General features: G+C 42.1%; 1 protein-coding gene across 1 annotated transcript in view; it reads right to left on the bottom strand.

Moving 5' to 3' along the window:
• Positions 1-2,130: 2,130 nt before the first annotated feature.
• The window catches only part of snrka (SNF related kinase a), a 42,931-nt gene continuing 23,723 nt past the window's right edge, over positions 2,131-21,338 (bottom strand). Inside the window, exons 4-8 of the mRNA XM_020637007.3 lie at positions 15,772-15,984; positions 13,458-13,592; positions 7,470-7,668; positions 6,975-7,078; positions 2,131-6,787 (exon numbers count right to left, since the gene is read on the bottom strand). Coding sequence (XP_020492663.2) covers positions 5,596-6,787; positions 6,975-7,078; positions 7,470-7,668; positions 13,458-13,592; positions 15,772-15,984 — 1,843 coding nt within the window. The 3' untranslated portion in view covers positions 2,131-5,595. The remainder of the gene's footprint in view (positions 6,788-6,974; positions 7,079-7,469; positions 7,669-13,457; positions 13,593-15,771; positions 15,985-21,338) is intronic.

The raw sequence follows: 21,338 nt of genomic DNA, 5'->3' as shown, positions 1-21,338 counted from the left end.
TGTTTGTGCATGTTGTTTCTCTTTTGTTGTTCTCTCAACGTCATTGAAAATGAGGGCATGACATCACTGATTCTTCTAGAAAGGTTGAATGATTAAATGAATATTTATATAGCAGCTCAGTCAACTGGCTGTAAATTTAAAGGGATTGAGAAGCCGGGTACCAGAGCTGTACCCACTTTTAAATTGTATCTTAAATCTGACATTTAAATTAGTTTATAGGATGTTGTATTGTCATATTGTTGTACATGTATTTGAATGCATCCTCATATAGTGCTATGGGGTTTTATGAGATCAAATGTTGTTTACCCAAAGGCCCAACGAGGGACAAGAATTAGACATCAGTTTCCTGCTCTGTATTCAAACAATGTTAAATTGCATTGTCCCTATTAAATAAATATATTCAAAAAATCCAAATATTAGTGAAGACACCACAGTTTGGAAATTACCTTTTTTTCAACCCTTGTTTTTTTTTTATGTTATTAAACAATCTTAAACACCTTGTGAGAGAATAATAAAATATGACTACCACTCAGTCTGCAATGTGAAATATCACAGTTGCAATTGCATGACTTGTGTTAAAGGAGCAATATGTAACACCTAGTTATTAAAAGGGGTACTACAGTCCTATTTCAAAACATTGGAGAGAGCTGTCTGACCCCGCCCCCTCCTCTCTAGAGTCCATGTGCACACAGGTTGCCATGTCTTGCACACTGAAGCTTCAGTGTTTATCCAGCTCTGCATCGGTCTTGAAACCATTCCTGCGTTGTAACCTCTCCATTTTTCAAAAGAATCTTCAATATTGATCCTAGATTTAACATGTTTCTGCTCGTTGAGCTCATTAGAAAAAAAAAAACAACCTAAATAAACTTTTAGATTGTTTTTCTATCTGAACCAGTTTGCTTGCCTGCTTTCATCGCTGCCTGGCAAACTGAGGGGTGTCCAAAACGGCTGTGTAGAGGTGCTGCCTACTTCTCTGCTCAAAACAAAAACAAACCATTCTCGCTGCTGGGTTGTTGTCAGAGAAGCCAGCACTCCAACATAGCATGCTTCCTAAATGTCTGATGATATAGTACGGTCACTTTTTCATTTCATTCAGTAAATATCTTACATATTGGACCTTTAAGCGACAACATGAATGCAAAAGTACAAAGACCTGCAGTTCCTCAAGTGTCCACTTGAGACTGGCTGCAGAGGAATTAGGCCAGAATAGTTCATGTCTTTATCGGCATACACTGTAGGGAGGTTGAATTTTTGTATCACTCATCTGTTTTGATTTTATGAAGGATAAGAGCTCATTGACCTCCATCGATGGGCTTCAAAAGTGCACTTTAGAAGCCAGTGGGTGATGTCACTGAGACTACATCCTTTTTTATAGTCTATGGTGTAGCTGCTACACCAAACAGGGGCTAGGCAATTAACACTGCACAAAAGCACCCATATTTGGCAGATGGCGGGTGATAATTTCAAACTCCTCATAGTTCTCATTATGTAACATTTTAACATTATGTATAATTTTAGCATCATTCCACTCATTACTTCCCAACAGCTTTCCAGCGTTGTTTCTAGCAGCAGCAGTAAGCAAATATTTTCATAAAATCTTTTAAATCTTTACTCTACACTTACTGCTCAGCAGAAAGTACAAGACAAAGATGTCATAGCTTGTGAAAGTGACGGCACATTTAGCAGCTAAATACATAAATACATGTTGTGTTTGTTGTTGATTTATGCATTTAAAGGCCCATCTAGGGAAGGCATTGTAAATACGCTTAAGCAATAGGTGTTGTAATGAGGCTATGGTTGAGTGTGTTCTACTACTCAAAGTGCTTTTACCCTGCAGGTCACACCTACTCATTCACACACTGATGGCAGAGTCTGCTGTGTTAAGTGTCCATCAGAAGGAGCTAATCCATTCATACACATTCACACACTGATGGCAGAGTCTGCTGTGTTAAGTGTCCATCAGAAGGAGCTAATCCATTCATACACATTCACACACCGCAGACGCAGCAGCGGGAGATCTTCGGGGTTAAGTGTCTTGCCTAAGGACACGTCGGACATGTGGCTGCAGGAGCTGGGGATCGAACCCTCCACCTTCCAGTTGACTGAAAAACCAAGACTCCACACACGAGACAGTATTCCACATTTTATTTTTGGATATTACCATAGCTATATGTAACTTCTGACAACAGGTATCAACTACAGAATAATACACTGAATATTTCTCAGTTTCACCTCTTTTTTTTTTTTTTTAATCTGTTCATTTTTTTTTTTTTGGTCCAGTAACATTTCGGTGGCTGCCTCTCTCTCCTGTGTGTCACTGAATGTCAAACATTGAAACACATGCACGTCATTCACCTGGATACAGCTGAGTAAGACGACAGTAAAAGAGACCCGACAGTATGAATAGAACCGTGTCGGCTTTTTTTTTCTCACACGGCTTGATTTTTAGCTGAGACACCCATACAGTATTACTATTATTATAATAAGGCTATTACTGTACAGCTATGCACCAAAGGGTTCACTCGGCTGTTCTAGAGAAAGAGCACCATATTTACATCTGTATTTACACGTCTTTCAAAAGAAAAGTCAGACAACAAAGACGAACAGAATATTTAAAACATGGCTTTCCTTTTTTTTTTTTTTCTTTACAGTCCAATATGGCCGTTAAAAGGAATTAAAAAAAAAAAAAAAAAAAAAGTTTCTGTACAGATAGCTGCAACACACGTTTAGCTTATTGCCAATGCCCTTGAAGAATTTCCTCTCGACCCCCCCTTTTCCTATCGATCAGTTGTTTCTCTCTCGGCCGGCCCCTTTAAAAAGCTCAAAGTCTGGAGCTTCATTGTGAGTTCAACCAAACTTCACCGACGTTTCCAAACAGCAGATCACTCCAACAAAATGTACAAGTTTTAAAAAATAAACTTTACTTTTACATGTACTGTATATACACACTTGATACACGTCGAGTCGACACGCTGCACCCGCATGTGCAGTGAGCTTTGGGTGACATGCGGGTGCAGGTGCGACCGCCAAGAAGCCAACGGAGGTCAAATCGGAAAACGAACCACTCGGATATCGGTGGTGCGACGCAACTAATGTTGTCTATCAGCAACATATTGAAATATGAATAAAAAAATAACATTTTAAATACATGGTCAGCAGGAACATCTTCAGACCTGTTGGTGATTAGCATTAAGTCGCTACAGTAGAAATGTGATTTTGCTGCCACTAAGGAGTGCACACACACGCTGATAAAACTTTAGCTTCTGTCCAGCTTAAAATGCAAACACTGGGTTACCTCATTACGGAGACACTTTCCAAATTTAAAGGGTTTTGACTGATAACAGGTGTGCCAGTTGCTTTGAATGCTGAATCCATACCAGTAGAATTTTTTTTTTTTTTTAACATAAAAACAGAAAACAGATTGTCTGAGTGCAACATGGAGTTCAGACTGGAGTCTAACGTAAAAGCTTGTCTGCATGGATTCACATACATGTGATCCAGGTTCTAATCCATCTGACGGATGAGTTATTCAGAGGTAAGAGGTGGAGGATGGTGGGGAGTGTGAGTTGTCTGTATCAACATGGAGATGCTTCTCTTTCCTCCTCCTCCTGTCAGCTGCCTGCTTCAGCACAGCACTCCAACTGTTCCTCCTCATCGTTCTTTAAGAGCGCTCCACCTTCAACCTCTCTGCTCGACAACCAGCTACTGCCGAGCACAACACAGTGTAAGGACAATTTAAAAAAAAAAACAGGAAATGTTCTTATCCAGAATACAAATAGATTAAAAACCATTAGGAAAAGAATTAAGATATTAAAGCATGTTTGAGTAGTTTGAAAGAAAAAGCAAAAATGTTAAGAGTTAAAGCTCCTGTTAGGAACTTTTGGTTTGTGTGGGTTTTGGTGCCCCCTAGAGGACAACGTAGCATTTGCTGATCTTGTCCTGTTTGTGTTTTTCCAAGACCAAATTCTGCTTTCTTTAAGAGCTTATCATTGCCGTGGGAACTATATAAAACCTTTCCGGTATTTAAAATAACTCCTATAGAAATAATCGGACTCGTTTGCTCTTTTAAAAAGAGTCATCAACATTAATTCCAGTCGCTTTCACTGGAAGCCAAAAACTCCTCACAGGAGCTTGAAGTCGTCATTCTTCCAAGGAAATCAGAAAACAGAGATTCAAATTTTAATATTCAAAGATGGAGTCATAAAAGTGGAAAAAGCAATCACTTTAAAACGGTGGTATCTTTATGGATGACAGTCCACAGCTCCTCTGTGTGTGCAGTGTGAAGCCATTCAAATCAATACTGGATTTATTCTAATGTGGCTGATGCCTGTGTTGATTTGAAAGGAGAAACATGTAGATAACAGTGTGGCTGTCAATGGAGAGATTTCAATTTAAAAAAAGCATTTTCATGTGAAACGTGTACCAATATGACGTCTTCTCATCTTCTCAGAGGGCTGTGTTTTTATGACTGATAACTTCTAAATGAATCTTTAAAGATATGATCAATTCATCCAGAAGAAGTGTCAATGATGGAGTCGGAGCGCAGTGGACTACCTGGTGAAAACAGCCTGAGCGTTGTTGTCCGTATGACAGTTTCTCATAATGAATTTTGATATCCACCTATCTCAGAAAACTACGGAAGCCCTAAGCAGACATGCATCAATACAATTGATTTTACTCTGAAAATATCTAAATTAGAAATGAACTTATCATGGGTCAAATAAAATGTTTGGATGTATGTCCTCTTAGGGCTTCCATAGAAACACCTGCACAGACACTGACATCTTGAGGTGAGCTCAAGATCACTTTGTTGTAATTTCTTTAATTTAGTGCTTTATTAAAAATTCTGACTTGACTCGTACTCAACCAGAAATAAATTCTGACTTCATTTAAAATCAATAACAAGAATGTGTAATCTTGTGTTTAAATTTGAAAAAAAAATATGACCCAACCTTTATTTCTTTAATTATACTATATATTTTTTTTACAGTAGAACAATCTTTTAAAATTTACCAATTTCTTCTAAAATTAATTAATTAGTTAATATTCAATCTTGTGCTCGTATTTGATTTTTTTTTTTCTTGTAATATGTCTGTGTAGGTTCTCAGTCATTCAGGTCGTGATAAAATGGAAGCTTGATCCAAAGGCAACTGGACTGGTTGAAGATATGGTTGATCCAGTTGCATTTGGATCAAGCTTAGATTTTTTTGTGTAATATTTGAATCGTTTTATCTCATCAAAGTTTACAGCTGTTATCTATCTCCCTTCAAACCAGCAGATCGTTTCATTATAGTAAAATTATATGTATTAGTTTCACTACTTTAAAAACAAAAAAAGGATGAAGTAGTGCTTGTTGTGAAAAGTAAGAGAAGCACAGAGCACAGGTGAAGTGGAGACGTGCAGGGAGCGAAGGGAACAGCTGGAGGCAGATGTGCTGATAGAGACGTGACACGAGGTCACACCCCTGCTGCAAATAAACACCAGAAGAAGAAGAAGAGAGGAGCAGAGTGTTCAGACTGATGATCTGAACGTGAGGAGGGTCTGAGAGGAGAACATGGAGGGAGGAGGTTTGTGTTCAGCTGGTTGGGGGAGGAATCAGATGACCTGGCAGCAGTTGGCAGGAGCTGAGGTACAGAGCAGGCCGTCCCTGGGGCCCCCGCCCCGCTGGATGTTGACAGAGATGGTCTTCTCACACAGAGGTAGTTGAAGCACGCTGTTTTTCAAAGCACTCAGGTTGCTGTGAGAGTCCCTGCCGCCCGGCGGGCCGGGGGGGCCGTGCCCTGCTGTTTTGCGGTGATGGTGCGGGGCCGAGTGGGTTCTAGGGAGGGTGGTGGTGGGTAGGGTGATGGTGTCCAGGCTCCCTGTGGAGCCGATGCACATTCTCCAAGCTGATTTCTCATGGATTTTAACGCTCCCTCCTGAGAGATTGTTAGGGTCAATGATAAACTTACCCCCCCCTCCTCCTCCTCCTCCCCCTCCTCCCCCTCCTCGACTGCCCCGCCCCCCGCGGTGGTGCTGCAGCTGGGAGCTGAGGCACAGACTCATGAGTTTCAGGCTCTCCACCAGCTCGGTGCTGCGGCTGGCCGTGCGGGATGATCGGGACGTTGAATTGAGGGAGGGGTTAGTCGTGCTACTGTTGTTACAACAACTGGAGGGGCTGTCTTGTCCTTTCCCCCCTCCTCCTCCTCCTCCTCCTCCTCCACCGCTCCCCCCTCCACCTCCACCTCCCCCTCCTCCATTCTCACCCCCTCCAGGAGGACTCCTGTCTGGACCAGAAGTCCCCCCACCCTCTCCCGGAGGTTTACCCTGGCCCGAGCTGCTGCCTCCTCCGTTGCCCCCCGAGCTACCTGGCGGCCCCTCGCTGCTGTCCCTTCGGTTCCAGCCGTAGCCGAAGCCAGAGTCTTTATCCAGGCGCCTCCGGTGGCTCTCCGAGTCGTCATCGCTCGTCTCCGAACTGGAGCAGGACGACCCCCTCCCCTGGCTCTTGCGGCGGTGATAGCGCTTCTGCGTGGACCCCGGGGACGAGGAGGTGCCGGCCGCGGAGCTGAGGTTGCCGGCGTTCCCGGCCATGTTCATCTTGAGACGGGAGAGTTTGGGCGGCAGACCCTCGTCCATGTCGAAGTCGTCGTCCGACTCGCCCTCCTCCTCGAAGATCTGGTTGAGCACGGGGGCGCTCTTCCTGGAGGTGAGGCGGTTGGTGATGGATGGAGGCTTGCGGCGCAGGATCACCTGGCTGGAGAGGGGGGACGGGTCCTGCTCGTCCTCCTCCTCCTCATCCTCCTCCACCCTGAGAACACAGAAGACTTTATTTAATATGCATTCATCAGAGGGCCTCAACAAACCTTTACTGTCACCATCAAATATTTTTCCATATATAAAATGAAATGATGTATCTTTCCTTAAAAACAGACTATCGTTATGAATCACACTCCGATTGAAACTTCTTAATACAGACTGAATGTGAATGTACAGACCTGAAAAGGCAGGTTCGCTGCTTGGCTGCTGCTGAGGTGGGTGGTGGTGCGGCCCTGATGGACCCAGAACCAGTCGCAGAACCCGAGGCTGCAGCACAGGCTCCCTGGAGGAATCAAAAACAAACCTTAAATTACTGTGTTGCAGTTTGTTTAGAGTTAAGTGGGTGCAGGACGGGGGAAATCTATGTATCAAAAATATATAAATGATGGATTACCCAAACAAAAACAACAACAAAAGAAGAGTTACAGCAGGTACATTATACCAGAAAACATCTATCTCTGTCTCTCCTCTTTCAGGACAGCAGAACAAAACAGGACTTGAGGGTGTTCCTTGATGTTTGATGCATCTTCTAATTAAAACTCGGGTCACACTAAATAGACTAAATGGATGACTAAGGCTGTGTCCTGCGTGGAGGCAGAAATAAACCGTCTGTATGAACTCCAGGTAAATGAAACATGATGTCAGTCATCCACTTGTGCTGAGGATGAGTCTACCTGTGCAGGCGGTGCTGGGGAGTCGGTCACCGTTTCCTCTCGTCGGCCCAGCTCCATCAGGCCTTTGGAGCGATGTCCATTGAGCAGGTTCTCTGCGCTGCGGGCGGGAGACTGCGGGCCTCCGGCGTGGGAGATAGAGGAGGCCGCCAAACTGTCTTCTATGTCCTGGTGCATGTCCATTCTGGTCGGCCACGACTGCCTGTGGGGGGGGGGGGATTCACAGTTTAAATGTGAAAGTTTCTTACAACCTTGAATATTAAAAGTTTGCTGTGTCCTTGGAAGAAATTTGCACAGCTCACACAAGACTCACAGTGACTGTCGTCCCCTCTTTAAGTGACTTGCGGAAGCTTCTAAAAACCTCCTCCCTGATAAATACATGGTAAATTATACAGACCGATGTAGACTGGAGCAGGGAGGAGAGAGAGGAGGGAGCTCACACACGACTTCAAAGACGCTGTTTATAATTTGGTCCTCGGAAATATGTTAACGTCTCTGTGATGTGTGACCCAGGAGGCATGAATACATCAACCTTCTTTGGTTGATGAGGTTAAGAATTCTGGTTCTCATTAAAAAAATAGTGAATGACCTTTGCTACAAACATCCATGATTCAGTTTACGGGTCATTCATGACGTCCATGGCTTGATTGTTATGTTTACGTCTGTGTGGACGTCTAATATTCAGAACAACAGCCTGATCAGAATGTAAACGACATCAATCAGAAGAGGCTGGTCGGATCCTTTCTTCCTGATCATTCTGACCCCTCGCTTCAGAGATGTGGATGTCTGAAAGTAGGGAGACGTATGTACTGCTGAGCTTGCAGATTAATAAGGTAGAGCAGCAGGGGAAAAAAGTATTGTTGGTCCAATCTGAGAAAAAAAAAAAAGTAATAAAATACAGGCATCCAAAGTCACAGACGCAAGAGAGAAGGAGAATGAAAACTCTAGCGCACAGCGAGGGGGCGAGCGGAGGAGTCATATCTGGAGGCGTGCAGTGATAGCGGCGTTTGTTTACAACATAGGCAGTGTTAGCAGAGTCAATTTAAACAGCGCTTTGGGGCGTGCATACCCAAAACTAGACCGCGAATAATAACAGAGGAACAGACACGCAGCGGGGCATCGGCTCTGCGTGAACTGGATCTCACTCCGGAGAAAAACTGTAAAGGCACACAACACAATGACAGAGCTTTTCATTGGCTGCTGCCACTGTCCACTTTGTTGATGTGATCACACAGAGCAGTTCATTTCTCACAATTGAGAGCACATTTAATTAATTTATGTTAACAGGAAAGAACAGCTTCTGGGGGCGCTTGTGGTCCAGTGGTTGTGTTGCGCGTCCCATGTAAATCCCCCCTGTCTCCTCCCAACAGTTCCTGTCTCTCTTCAGCTGTTCTTTTCAATAAAGACAAATATGGTCAAAATATCTAAAAATAAAAATAAGGCAAGAACAGCTGTATAAACTCTCATTGCATGTGTTCATCAGCATGTAAGCTCCATCTAATGACAGTAAATGATGCACCAATTAGATCCAGACAGTGGAGACGTGGAGGACCAGAGGAGACTGTGTCACTCTGAGGACAGTCACTGAAACCCAGCAGCTGGCGGTCAGAGGTAGTTCTCCAGGCGGGTTACCATCAAAGACTCATCATCATGAAGGAAAATGTAAAAACGATTGAGTTCTGTGTTGAGAAACCAAATGATTGTACACCCTATTGATATTATATGAACAGTTTAAATACCCTGAGATTTAGGACTCATTAAAAAAAAAAAAAGAGAGACTGACATTTATTTGAAAGCATTCATACCACCGCTTTTGATGTTTTTACTGTCTCTTTGTTTATGCTTAGATCTCAAGTTACTGTTTTATTTCCCTTAACTGCTCTTATTCATGTTCTAAATGAGTCATTTTTTATCTTAATAACTTTGTTTAATTATAATTACCATAATTATGTATTTACTGGTTTCTATTGCTCTCACCTCTTTCATTGCTTTGAACTTTTTATTGATGTTATCTGTTTTTATTTGCTTTAAGCTCTTTTAGTTGTTTACATCTTCTTAAACCTTCAGTCTTCTTTGGTGCGTCTTAGCTCGTGTTGTTGGGTTCTTTTGATGGTTCTTATGATGTGTGGGTTAAATGTATTAGTTTGGGTATTTTGCTGTCTCGGTTCTTTGCTGTTGGATTGTCTTTTCCTGTTCTGGTTAATTTGCATCATCTACATTCTTGCTGTTGTTTATGTTCTTCTGTGTTTGGTTTATTTTGCCTTGTTCTCTTTTATGCATTTGCTGTCAAAGCACTTTTAAAAACACAGGTTTCCAAGGTACTACATAAAGAAGCCCAGGAGGCCTTATCCCAGCAGCAGAAGTCAGACTCTCGAGTAGACAGAGCTCCCCAAACCTTCAGTGAAGTGATCTGGGACTACTACCACCCACCGTCTGAAGCCCAGCCACCACCATCGGACTGTTGTCGCCCCCACGCCGTCCTCATAATGCATGACCTGCTCTGACCTCCACCTCAACGGGAAGGAAGTGTGGACAACAGCAACGCGAGGAATACAAAGGAGAAATCCTTCCTGCATATTATCCCATATGCTCTTATGTAAAGCGTCTCGAGATTACACTTGTTATGAATTGGCACTATACAAATAATGATTGATGGATTAATTAAAAAAGTTATTATTATTATTATCATCATCATACCATCAAAGCTATCAGATACAAGTGAGTTTAAAGAAGAGCAGGTAGGTGTGACTCTGAGATGATTCACAGCATCAAAGTAAATCCAAAGCAAATACTCACAATGAGTTCAATACTGTCACAAACTGTACCTATGACAGGCAAATAGAGAAGAAGTACGGCTATGTCCACAGGGGGCGCCAAAATCCACACAAGCGCTTTAAGATAAAACATCATTTGTGTCCAAAAGGTGATCATACACTGCACACTGTTCAGGTGATTCACCTCCTTCTGAAACAACACATGCTGTTCAGGACTGGCAGAGTTCATGTTGAGCTGAAACAGAACGTCTAACTGGCAGCACACGAGAATCGGAAAACAATTAATCACATGAGAGGCACTGCTGTTAGCTTAACACATGCATGACTGCCTCACTGACTTGAACTAACATCTGCATAGAGAGCATGTGTTGCGCATACACACACAGGCACACGGCTAAGACTAAATCCACAACCAGAGACAGATAAAAGTGAAGTGGAAAGTTTCTTGGTAAAATAAACATACATTTACACTTGTTTGTCATGTTTCTGCACTGAAATGCCAGTTACACTTGACTAAATATAACCTTCACCACCATGTCTTCATCAATCTGTTACATCATCTTCAGACCAGGTACACATGATGAATACACATGCATGTTCATGCAATCTCCACCAATGAATCAACAGATCTGTCCTTCTTCTTTGTTTCGTTTTTAGAGTCAGGACTCAATTCGTTTGTCATTTCAATCCGTTAATCTGTGCTGCGTTGATCATGTTGTTGCTCTCTACAGGAACAAAACTGTTAAATCTATCATTACTGAACTGATGCAGGTACCACAGAGACCTCAACATCAGCACACTTGAGCAGTTTTCACATACTCCTGAGAATATCTAGATAGATTCTCCTGACCTGGCTGTTCACATATGCTCCTCTCAGCGGGAGAATATCCCCTTCAGAGAGGAAGGGGGGCGGGGGGGGGGGGTCTAGTGAGGTAAGACGTGACGCAAAAAAAACAATGCAGAAGTAGCGGCTGAAACAACAGAGTCCACCATACAATGTTATCATGAGAGTATTTGCCTTTTTATCAATGCTACGTGTAGTTCAGAGCAATCGCAATATCAACAAAAAAGCGGAGAACAAGAGTTAGCATGCGTTCAGTTTATGCACCATGAAGCAGTCACAGTATAGAAATGTCAGTCACAATCATATTGGCTCGAGGTGAATTCTCCAGAGAATATTCTGCTGCGTTCTAACATCAGTTCACTTGGACTTTACTAGGGGTCTGGTAGGAGAAACTACGAGTGAAGTCTGCGTTCACACATACAGCTCCTGGAAAAATCTGGAGTTTTTCAGTTTTCTTCAAGTATTAAAAGCCCAATCACAGTGTTTCTGCAGAGCACTGTTGTTATGTAAAAGCCGTCTTTGTAAGGACCCGTGTTTCCTCTTACGTTTTCTCTTCTATCTCAGACGAGCAGCACTTGTGTTGCCTTCACTAAGTGCTTCCTTTGATATCAGATTAATCTAACGCTAAAGCCCTTCTGTTCTTGCTTTTCAAGCACAGAAATAAACCTTGGCTATCAAAAATTGTTTGCCATCGTGCTTTATTTTGGCTAATTTAAAGGTTTTCTTGGAGTAAAACACATCCTCTGAGGAGCAGAGAGAGGACTGTGGAGGGAGTCGTGCCAGCTGTCCTGCTGAAGCCTCCTCACTCCTCTCTTCCTTATTTGTTCCTCTCCTCTGTCGCTCCTTTTATGTCTGTGCACTGTTCAGCTCTGCTTTCCTTTTAGAAAGAACATGTTGGCAAGGAAGCGAAGACTAAAGACTAAATACTTTTAACAGCTAAAGGAATAAAGTATGATTTTTAACGATTTGACTCTTGACTGGAGTGAAACCTTTGTCACTTAGCGTAAAGTCCGGACTGTAAGTCACACCGGTATATGAGTATCAGAACCAGATTTATCTGCCAGGTTTGCTTATAGACACAAAGAATTTGACTTCAAACTGTCTTCCTGCAGGACAATAGTATTATGTGCATTCAGTGACATCTACAATGTGCAGTTTCTGTACAACTCTTTAGCTCTTTTAATACCATCTGTTTTCACTGAGTTTGCACTCCTACTAGCTACAGTACGGTAGTTAAATGGACTTGAGCTTGTATAGCACTTTTCTAGTCTTCCGACTGCTCTTTTACACTGCAGGTCTCGCCTTCACATTCAGACTTGTTCACACACTGATGGTTAAGCTCTCAGCTTACGGGGAAAGTTGTGAGTTACAGACCCTCGTCCCTCGAGTCGTGCTGCCAACCTCTGCTGGTCACTCGTTGACTTTAATTGATGAGTGTTTCAATCAAACCAGCATCCCACATGCTTAGAGTTTACCCCCGTTTATTACACTGTGCAATACACAACAAATGGGAGTGTATTTTCAATCGCTTCTTGTCGCATGCAGTGTGTGATGGTGAGGGCTGCACTCATGGTAATGACCGTGTGTGCCTTAGTATTTTACACTGGTATATGGTGCGCCAGTACCGGAATACCGAACGCAACCAACTTTCTAGATAGGTTTCGAAAGTGCATCTTATACAAGTGAAATCAATTTTTCACACTTCGAAGTTGCAAAGTTCGAATGTGCAAAAATCAATGTGATGATTAAAACCCCAGAGTTCTGCATCACGGTTTCGAATCATCATTTAATGTATTTTAAAAGATATTTCAGGGGTAAAGGAATGTGGTAACTGGCATTTGAAGCTGGAAAATCATGATATTAATTTGCATGTGTTAATGCATTAATGTTGAAAGCCCTGATTCTAACGTGCATAAGCGAAGCAGAGCAAAAAAAACTTTCTTTGAGAGTGCACACAGCTCAGATAAATAAAAACATTGTGAATGTGTTGATTGTTCAAACCATTTCCACTCCTCTTTCATCTGCTCCATCGCCCCTGAGCCCAGCAGGTTTGAGGCTCAGTGAACCCAGAAATGGAAACGAAACCTTTAGAGATGTAACACAGTCTTAGGTAACTATGGGGCGAGCTGTGCAAAGTGGAGCAAGACAGGCAGCAGTGTGAGCCAGTGGAGCGAGATAGGTCAATTACCCTCTCCTCTGCCTACATTATGACTCAGATAGTCATTATGATGATGAGCAGGGATTTTTCTTACTCACCCTCTGCTTTAAGAAAATATTTCTGCACAGGCGGCAAGCACATCACTATTATAATTTCATGCTGTCACTGCATCTTGTTATTGCTCTGACTGTGTTTTCTGCAGGGTGGGGTTTTACCTGAATTGTGCCTTAATGTTGCTGGGGCTGGACGAGCGGGTCTGGACCTCCTTCTCCTGCTTCTCCCTGAGGATCCTCTCAGCCAGCAGATAGTAAGTGGCTGTGATGTGGTTGTATTTGTTTGTCTCCAGGGCTCTGAAAAACCACAAGTCAAATTAGGAACATATAGGGAGGGAAATCAGGACAAAACAAGTAAGGGTTATTCTGTGGCAACCAGGCCGGACAACTCCTGTGTTGAAAAATGAAATCAATGTGGAAGTTGTAGACACCAAGCACAGAAAACTGCAGTACCTCCACTGTCCACTTGAGGCAGGTTGCACAAGCTTTTATTCAAAGTTCCCTTTTTAATGCAGAAATTAAAATGTAGAGCAAAAAACTAATTATGTCTTTATTGTACATACTGTATGTGGGTTCAGTTTTTACTTAAACTCAACCAGCAGACTGGAGACTCAACAAGTGATGGACAAGCGCTGCTGCTGAGAATCCTCCAAAAGAAAAACACCCCACACAAGAAGACCCAAAACTGTTCTGCCTACCAGTCAAAAGTCAGACTTGTCTGGCAGGTTATTGTAACAAGCAACACATGGGGTTGACAGTCTGGGCAGCTATTATCTAACCACAATATTTAGATTAGGGAGAACACAGAGTTGTGTAACGCAGTGGGTGAGCAGACCTCAATAACACATAAGGGAAATGTTGAGGCACCACGGCAAACTGCTGTCAGCTTTCTTTGAAATGTACACCGGTTTGAATTGAATGGTTCAAGTGTTCAGAAAACGATTATTTAACATGATAAAATGTGATCGTCTAAACTCAAGCTAAACTTAACATACAACAGAGAGATGAGTCTCAATGACTAAATGTATAAGATCAGGACAGTGAAGTTAGTTTAGGCTGGCATAGAAAATCCCCACTAACATTGAAAGACGCTCTGCGACCAGTCAGTCTAATTACAGAGATGAATAACGTTGAAGTAGATAATGTCTGCACATTAGAAGAGAATAACTTGTGTTGTTGTTCTGTGTGAATGTATGTGTGTTAGTGTCTTTATCAATGTAATGAAGGTATTGGGATATCCATATGGTGGCAGAAAAAGACACTAATGTCATCGTATCAATTACACACACTGGATCAGAGTATCTATGAAGGAGGCCCACGAGGATGCCCATCTGTCGGCATACAGGCAAACACAACAGTCCCCATTTATGTGCACACAGAAATATGATGGTGGATGTGTTGTGGTGTTGTAACTCTGAAAGAAAGGGAGGTGTGAAAGGAGCAAATGGAGAATGTCAGAATCAGAATCTATTTTAATTGCCAAGTACATTTACATGTATGAGGAATTTGTCTTTGGTGCCAAGGAGGGATGTCAGCACTTTAAGTGTTATGTATACTGTGTGTGTGTGTGTGTGTGTGTGTGTGTGTGTGTGTGTGTGTGTGTGTGTGTGTGTGTGTGTGTGTGTGTGTGTGTGTGTGTGTGTGTGTGTGTGAGCCTGCAAGTCCCCTCTTGGCAATTTCTTTAAAAAAAAACACACACATTTGAAGTAATATTATGGTTGAAGACATCACAAGTAAATGTGGCACAGAAAGAGAAGTCCACACTTGTATAGTGTAGAACAAAAGTCCCCTGTTAGTGAGGTGTGTGTGGGTGTTTGCGTGTAAAGTAAGGTGAAATGTGAGACAAGGTTAAGAGGAACAAGTGTGAACTAGAAGCCATGACTGAATTAAAAAGCGCTTATTTCCTTTATTCGCTCTTTCTCAGCGTGTAGCAGCACAGTGTGTTTCTCTAGTAGCTGCAGGGGAAAAGATGAGACGTTCCTTCAAGTCAACGTTTGTCTGCACGCTCTTCAGGCGTTGTGTAAATGTAAATGTCTCCTCACACGTCAGAGCAGCAAAAGAGAAACAGGTTGATTCACATTTTGTGGAGGCACAGACTTAAACAGTGCGACTGCCATCACAGTAATTGCATGCATCTGCGTGCAGGCTGAGGGTATAGCTGTCACTGATAAGTGCATGTGGCTGCATTTATTTTGTCAGCTGGATGAATAGATGATCTCTGTTTAGTGAATTTGTATTGAGGATTTGAAAATACTTGCATTGGTGCCGGACGTGACTATTATAATACACAGATGTATTGATAAGCAATGAAGGTGCTCATTGAAGAGGGAGGGGTGGGCCGTGTCACTAAGGCTGTAAGAAATGTCACAGCATATTTCCAACTACGAATACCAACATATCTAACATACCTGAAGCATGTCTTTGAGCTCTATATTCCAGTTTGAACACCAAAGGGAAAGACAAAAGTAACACTTACTCGACTATGGACTCTCGGTCGGCGATGTCTCCTAACACCATGCGCTGGATGATGCTGTTGTGCTCCTCATCTGACAGATTCTTGTGGGAGACCAGGGGAGTGTTGTACTTGGTGGCTGGGGACGGGTCGACCCCTTGAAGCCAGGCATGGGTCTCGATCTCCTCGAGGGAGGCCCGTCGCTTCGGATCCCTCTGAAGCATTCGATCTATCAGACTGAGGACACGAGGAGAGGACGAGGAATTAGAGAGAAAAAAAATACACAAACTTTTACAAATGTTACATTCACTTCACTCCTCCAACATTTTTTATTGTCCCCTTGAGGATATTTGTCTTAGACATGCCACTCAAATGTTCCTGAGTTGCTTTTCCATATTTTAGAGTGGGAGACCAACCCTGTAAGCAGGTGGGGTCTCAGGAGACAAGACATTACAATAAAAAAAGGGGAGAAAGGATCAGTGTTCAATGCTATAATGCCAATTTTTGCCTTTATATAAATGCTAGATGTATTCAGACATATTCTTAAAACAGTGCAGAGAATAACAGACTGTCAAACAGAAAACACAAAGAAGCAGTTTCATTATGTACACTAAGATCAACCAGTATCGTGGATACAGTCTACGGTCCTGTGCCGGTCACAGGATATTAACGTCACCACCCACTCCTGCTTGCTTGCTTGCAGTGCATGTTCTTGCATATTTCCTGCTGTGTTTTCACATCAGCTCACTCCAACTTGAAGCGGAAAAAGTACTTGTGGGCTGGCGTGAAGAATTCAGGGTGAAAGTAATAGTGAAAAAAAAAAACCTCACACCAAGCACCTCAAGTCAGTTCATTTACAGCAGGTGTGTTGTGCAACAACACTTCTCCCACTAGGCTGCATGCCTCCGTTTGAAAGCTGCTGCTTTAGTGTCCATGGACTTTAGACAAGCTTTAAATCACCAGAATTTACAGAGTGTCGACCAATGCGCATGGTTTTTGAACAAACACCTCACTTTTAAAAATAAATAGCGAACGCATGCTGCTGACATTTTATCTGTATCTAAAACATACTGTTGTGTTACAATGAGCTATGGGAGCTCAGGGAAACACTGACAGCTCTGAATAGTAATGTCCTAAAACACAAACGTGAATCAATTGATTAAAACTAAATTAAATCTCATTAAGAAAATATTAGATGAGTGACAGGTAGTTAGTGTAGTTAGCAGCTGGATGTCTTCAAGCATGGGAAGGAGAGAATCTGTCTGATTGCTTCTCAGGTGCTAGAAGGTCTCAACCTGCTCCACCACCTGACCCCTTCAGCCTGGGGGAACAGACCTGTCAGGACCATGTTGTCAGAACGATTGACGAGTGACCGGTGTGCCTCTTGCCCTATCCGTGTTGAAATGTTCCTTCAGCTTGTTTTTTATGCTGGAGTCTGAGCACATTGGTCACATCTGATTGTTTGCCTTCAGATGTGCAAAACAGATTAACACATATTCCTGCAATTTTAATGAATAAAACCAGCCATGCAAAATACTCCTATCTTAAGGTTGTAAAAATAAAATACGGAAATGCAGCTGTTCGAATGCATGCTTTTACTCAGAAGGAATTAGCCTCTTTAACAACTTTTGTCTGCAGTCTATCAGCCGATTGCACAAACCTTTCTGAATTTGATGATTGCAGTTTTTTAGGCAGATGCTGAAGGTTGCTTGTTGCTTTGCCTGATTTACTGCAATTTCATCTCATAAAGGTTTCCTTCATATGTGAAGAGGACAGAAATTACTTCAGTAAACATCAAAGACAGCCTAGGCAAAAGCTATTAAGCCTTGTTCTTTATGTGAGTCATTACTTAATAAGTATCTGACAATACTGAGTCCAATTCAGTACTTATAATTACTTTATAAACTTTATGGTTTTTACTGCTTTCATAACTTTTCCTTCATTGCAATAAAACAACCTCCAACGAATTCAGAATATGGTGTAATTGTTTGAACCCATTCGACCCCCACAGACACAAAACATTTTCTTCATTCATTACCGCGCAACAATTACCAATTCATCAATTCAGGACAGAGTAAGAACTCATTTTAAAATATGATGGCCAACGTCAGTCAAGTGGAAGCCAAAAATGTAATGAAAAAAAAAAAAAAACAAGGTTTAATCTCTTCATATCGTTTGATGTCATGATTATTGTAGTATGGAATATGTTTCAGTATCTATAGTCAGTTTTGGTATTGATCATAGTCCTCATACAGTGTGATACTCATTCATACCTTACACCTGTTTTGTTTATTGCCTGTGCCTAATCTTGTTGCATGTATAAATCCTTAAAGAATTTAAAACAAAAAAAAAAGAAAGTAATCAAAGGATCAGATTCTGTTGATGCGCCAAATATGCCTCTATTGGCCACCATACGGCTCTCTAGGATCACTTTGGGGTATCTATTCCTAATACCCTTGCTTAAATTGAAAAGCTCAAATAGTCATTTGCAAGAGGCTCACTAAATCCGTCTTAAATCTCCCTTGGTGGATCCATCCTTTTGTTGTGTTTCGGCTGTCTGCTGAGCAGGGACTTGTTGTTTGAGAGCAATCTACCTTATTGGAAGGGGAGGGAGGCATTGATGCATTGAAAATATGGTGTATAATGCACAATCACAGGCTGTGTCATACATCTGCTTTGACAGGGCAGAGGGCAGAAATTACAGCTGGTCATCTTGCAGCTTAAATTCCACACAAATGACACTGTTGAAAGCTGAGCTTGCAATTTCATGGGATTAGGCAGGATATAAAATATAGCAAAAGGCTGACTTTAATACAGTATAAAAACATCATGAATACAGCGATAAGTCATCTTTGTCATCTGCATAAAAAGGCAGACATATATGGATTATTTGATGTATAACATGTACAGGCTACATGACAGGAGGACACAAAAATGTATGACATGTTACATAATCCAAGCCTTATACTCATGGTGCTGTCCTTGTTGAAATCAGTGATCCACAATACTAACAGGCAGCCTTTACTGGCATAGGTATTATGAGAGTGACATACAATCACATCCATCTACCATCCAAACACATCCAATATAAAGCCTGTGAAACTGAGCCTGTGCATGTCCATGTTTGCTCTACTCAGACCAGTTTTTTCCAACTCTATCCAATCCTCAAGTGTGTTTGTGCGTAAGTGTGAGCAGACTATGGAATGAATGCCACAGACTAACAGGCTGGGCAGAACAGTGCTCTGCTGACTGACAGTCATGCCGGGGATTAGTCAGAGCTAGTCTGGCTCCCCGAGGACCACAAGCAGAAACTGCATATACAGTAGGAGCAGTGGAGGGGAGACAGAGGAAGCAGGAAAGGTTTGACAATCTGCATAGTGTTGGGACACAGAAAACGGCACAGCTTTGCTGGTTCAATAGAGACGCGGATACCAATTTTTAATCAGCATCGTGTGAAAAGGTATGGCTAAAAATATGATCGTTCCCCCCCCGAGGCTGGGCTGTCATGAGCCTATTGACGATTGGTTCTCAGAGACTACCACACTTTGGTTTGGTTGTTGTGCTTCCTTCTTCAGGTAGATCACTTCCCAATCCGCTTTGGTTTCGTTCCACGTGAGAGAGTGCATGCTCGGCATTAACAAAATGTATTTACAAATTGTTTCATATTTACAAATTAAAATCCGTACCGCTCAACATTCTTCAGAGTTCTCCTAACAAACCAAACACAGCAGAAAAACCTGGCAATATAATCTTTAGAAACCATCAAGAAATCTGGACTTTGTTTAGGATTGTCCGAAAGGGAATCAGGCCCAAATCAGCCTAATTACTTTGTAGAGTAAATCCAACATTAGTTGGCGACACGACTAGAAAATGAAGTGCGCCTCTGTAAAGTCACAAACATATGATTATTCCCTGGTGGTACAGCATTAACTCACAAGGTTGTCTGTCTCCTGTCTGGTCCCTCTGTAACTCCCTCCATGTGGAACAATTCAGACAGAGGCTGAACAGTACACACAGTTTGTCTATTTAGGGATGTAAAGGTATCACCATTTTCCCAATATATTATTGTCTACGCATTCTAAGAACCTCGCGTGTACCCTCATGTGTGATGGAAACAACCAACCTACAAGTCAGTGCCAAACAAGAAAAAGACATTTTCACATTAGGACAATCAGTGTGTGACGAACTGGCTAACTCTCAGCTCTGAAACATCCAGTGTCAGTAATGTGTTTGATGCAAATACAGAACAGTTCACTGTTATGCAAGTGTATCTGTGTGATTACAGTAATAACAGGAAATGAAAGAACATAGTGTTCTGAATGGTTCAAAAAGACCTACAGTATATTTGTGTGTTCCCATGTTGTGTATGGAGTGAATGGTGTTGCTGACAGGGAGGGCTGGTGGATGTAATACAAACATTTTAAATCCTGTCTGATCCCTAGAAGTTAAAATCGAGGACAATACACAAACAAAAGTCCAAAAGAGGAGGGAGATGAGTTTGCAAAAAGAATTGCAAAATAATTACTCAAATGAATTGTGTGAATGCATTTTGGTGAGTCAACAGGAAAAAGGGTGCAGATACAGATAGACCGGACACATCTTCAAACACAGAGACAAGTCACCCATACATGTAGAGAAAGAGTTGTGTTGTTCCAGCCTGGGAACATGGCTATGGAACTCGAGCTGAAAACGTTTATATTGATCTACGTTTTTACTGTGCCAATTATTGTTCCTGGTCATAGCAGGATTTTATAATGACGGTCCATGAACTTCTCATTTGTTCCATGTCCCGGTGCAGACCAAGTCAGGAAATTAGTCTGATAGCTGGAGGGGTAACTTCCTGAGCACTGCCGGGCACCTCAGCAGTGTCAAAATAGAGTATAATATATCTAAAATTGTGTGCAAGTGATAACACTGGCTTGCAAGTGAGTGTGGTCAGCAGTGCTCATCATCCACATGCCTTAGCTAAATGTGGTTATGTGTTACTCCGGACGATATGCCAGTTTAACCTGACACGTGTTAAAACATTTTCATCTACATTTTCTAGATCAAAATACTTCCAGATGTGCTACTCCTGCTAGATGTCATCTCTTCACTTAGCTTGTTTACATCCTGGTAGTAGGACTAGAGAAAAAGGACCATTAGCTGGGGATACATCCAGTCTATCGCTACAGCAAGGAGTGGATGGCTGCCTTAAAGTTCGTGCACATCATTTGAACAGTAATGTGGGCCAACAAATAAAACATTAATACTTAGTTTAACCAACGACTAATTACATTTGCAGACTAGCGTGAGTGTCGTCAAAGTATTGTGACTATGAAGTTATTCAATAAGAGAATGCCATACAGACAAAACCTTATTTTTGTCCTTTCATTTTGTCACAGATAAGCACTGATAGTTGTTATATGGCAGCTTGGGCTCTGAAGTAGAGCAGGTCACCCTCCAATCAAAGGTCTACATGTCAAAGTGTCCCCGGGCAAGATACTGAACCCAGATTGCTTTCTCAAGCAAAGCCTACAGTCCATGAATGTGCATGAATGATTAGCTGTTTAGCGGCCTTGCATGGCCCTACCATGGTCTATAAATATGGG

The sequence above is a fragment of the Labrus bergylta genome, chromosome 8 (assembly GCF_963930695.1).
Source record: "Labrus bergylta chromosome 8, fLabBer1.1, whole genome shotgun sequence".
NCBI lineage: Eukaryota > Metazoa > Chordata > Actinopteri > Labriformes > Labridae > Labrus > Labrus bergylta.
Note: the sequence above shows the minus strand (reverse complement) of the source record. Positions and strands in the feature narration are given on the sequence as shown.